At 49.4% G+C, this 2,571-nt stretch overlaps 1 protein-coding gene across 1 annotated transcript; it reads left to right on the top strand.

The window, feature by feature from the left end:
- The first annotated feature begins 526 nt into the window (after window positions 1-526).
- LOC121998517 (UPF0481 protein At3g47200-like) lies at window positions 527-2,222 on the top strand. Its single transcript, XM_042553469.1, has one exon. It carries the CDS (start codon window positions 679-681, stop codon window positions 2,104-2,106), a length of 1,428 nt encoding a protein of 475 aa, XP_042409403.1. The 5' UTR covers window positions 527-678; the 3' UTR covers window positions 2,107-2,222.
- The last annotated feature ends 349 nt before the right edge of the window (window positions 2,223-2,571 follow it).

Genomic DNA, 2,571 nt, shown 5'->3' with positions numbered 1-2,571 from the left:
ATCTCTAAATTTTTACTCTACTCATTCAAAATCCACTGCTTTTAATTTATGCTATCAAATTTAAATATGAGGCATGGATATATTAAGGAAGTTTCTAGGATTAAATTTGTTTTAAGTCTTTTAATATATTTATGTGATTATGTCCTCGGTATAAATTAATCATACTAAATTTTTGAATAGATAAAGTATAATTTTAAATATGCTAATTATTTCTGGTAAAAAAAGGAGGGAGGGTATAATGAGAATGCACATTTTGGTATTATGAAAGTTAGATCATGGTGCATCTTTTGTCAATTTTAAAATTTTGAATGCGCCTTTTGTTAGAAAAATAAAAAACGAAGATCCAACGACGGAGTCAAATTTGCTTCCTTTACTGATAATCGTTTTTATAAGACCAATCAACAGACGGCAATAGTGAAGGCTGACACCAATAATTTTTTACTCGATCATGGATGAAAAATTTTACTAGTTTTTTATTTGTTTTGGTCTATTAAAAAACTATAAATTCTCGATCGAGTCTGTAGGCAACAGAAAGAAAAAAGAGGATTGGCTTCTTCACGTGCCCGATTCATACTGCTCCTAATCCTCTGATCGAATCGGAGTTGTCTTTGAATTCACGCATTCTGAGATCCATCGCAGGCTTGCTTGATTGATCAGGCTCGACGATCGGAGCCGGTGATGGAAAAGGACATGAAGGGGCAAGAGCTGAAGCCATGGCGGACGGAGAAGCCGACCATCTTCCGAGTGCCGGAGGTCATCCGCCGGGCCGACAGCGAGGCCTACGAGCCGAGCATCATCTCCTTCGGTCCTTACCACCGCGGCAAGCCCCACCTGCGCGCTATGGACAAGCTCAAGCCGCAGTACCTTCAGAGGTTCGTGGCCCGGACGAGGCCGAGGAAGACCTTGGAGGAGTGCCGGAGCTACGTCAGGACGGTGGAGCGCCGCGTGCGCAGCGCCTACTCGGAGACCCTAGCCATGGACTCCGACGAGTTCGTCGACATGATGCTGCACGACGGCTGCTTCGTGGTGGAGTTGTTCCTCTGTCTCACCGAGAGGCAGGAGGGAAGAGGAGAGGAGATGGAGGACGGAGAAGAACACGACCCGATCTTTAGCTCGGCGTGGGCGGAGTATTACGTGAGGCTCGACATGCTGCTGCTGGAGAACCAGCTTCCCCTGTTTCTGATCAGGGATTTGCTCGGTTTCGTTGACTCTGAGAAAGCGGCGAATTCCCTGAAGCCGCTTGCGCTCAAATTCTTCGGCGCCGACTTCCTCCCGGGAAGGACTAAGAAGTTGCCGGAGAAATTGGAAGTGCCGGAGACGCTTAGGAGATCGCATCACATCCTTCATCTCTTGCACGCCTGCATACAGCAAGTTCCTGACGCCATTGACCCAGACAAAAGCTCCCACTGCGAGGATGATGTAACTAGGGGAGGAGCTTCAGCTGAAGGCTTCCTCAGCAGCTCGGTGCGTTACTCTCTGCTGGCGACGTCTTTCGGGAACAAGCCCGAGAAGAAGGTCGCCGACGATTCCGTCTTCACGCCGCTTACCCCGGCGACGGTCCTCTGTGCCCGCGATCTCAAGAACGCCGGCGTGCAGATCGTCAGGAAGATGGACACCGACAGCTTCCTCGACGTCACCTTCGCCAACGGGCGGCTGGAGATCCCTCGGATCCGAGCCTACAACGTGTCGAACACCATCCTGCGGAACCTGATCGCGTTCGAGCAGTTGTACCCGGAGCGCGGCACCCACGTCACCGACTTCGCCTACCTGATGAGCTGCCTGATCGACACGCAGGAGGACGTGGCGCTGCTGCGGGAGGCGGACATCCTGGTGAGCGCCATGGGGAGCAACAAGGACGTGGCGAATCTGTTCAACAGGTTGTGCAAGAAAGCGGTGGTGCAGCCGACGAAGGGGCACCTCCGGGGCGTGTTCGAGGACATGCCCAAGCACTGCGAGAAGAAGTACAACAAGTGGCGGGCGACGCTGAACAACACCTACTTCGGCAACCCGTGGGCGGTGATCTCGGTCGTCGCCGCCATTTTGCTCTTCGTTCTCACAATAGTGCAGACGGTCTACTCCGTCCTCAGTTACCATCAGCCGCCGTAGAATTTGGCTATCGATCAGATTTGAATTCATCTCCAATTAAACTTCAAAATTTCTTTTCTTTTCTTTTGTTTTTACAAGAACGAGATTGTCCAAATAGTAATAAGTTTGTCAATTAAGTTTGGAGATTCTTCCTGGTGCTAAGGATATGAAAGATGATTCAAGTTTCAACCCCAAATTAGAAATCTGACCGGAGTAATCTAAACTCGGGGATGCGGGAAACCAGGGAGATTGGGTTGGTCATTTTAGTGTGCCTATGGAGGTGCTCGGGAGTTTCCACGGATAAGTGTCAGCCGGGGAGATGAAGCGTCGGAGGAGACGGCAAAAGGACGAATACGATGACCCTTATGAAGGGGCGGCTAATTTGGAGGTTGATAATCATGGGAGGAGGGATACCATAATCTGAAATTGTAGTCCTAATGGAGGGAAGATCAAAATGAAATTAGCAATACGAGGACAAGGTAGGTA

The sequence above is a fragment of the Zingiber officinale genome, chromosome 6A (assembly GCF_018446385.1).
Source record: "Zingiber officinale cultivar Zhangliang chromosome 6A, Zo_v1.1, whole genome shotgun sequence".
Classification (NCBI taxonomy): domain Eukaryota; kingdom Viridiplantae; phylum Streptophyta; class Magnoliopsida; order Zingiberales; family Zingiberaceae; genus Zingiber; species Zingiber officinale.
This window is presented reverse-complemented; position numbering and strand designations above follow the sequence as displayed.

What these genes read in the sequence shown, in the direction of transcription:
- LOC121998517 (XM_042553469.1), top strand. Translation starts at nt 679, where the DNA reads ATGGAAAAGGACATGAAGGGGCAAGAGCTGAAGCCATGGCGGACGGAG.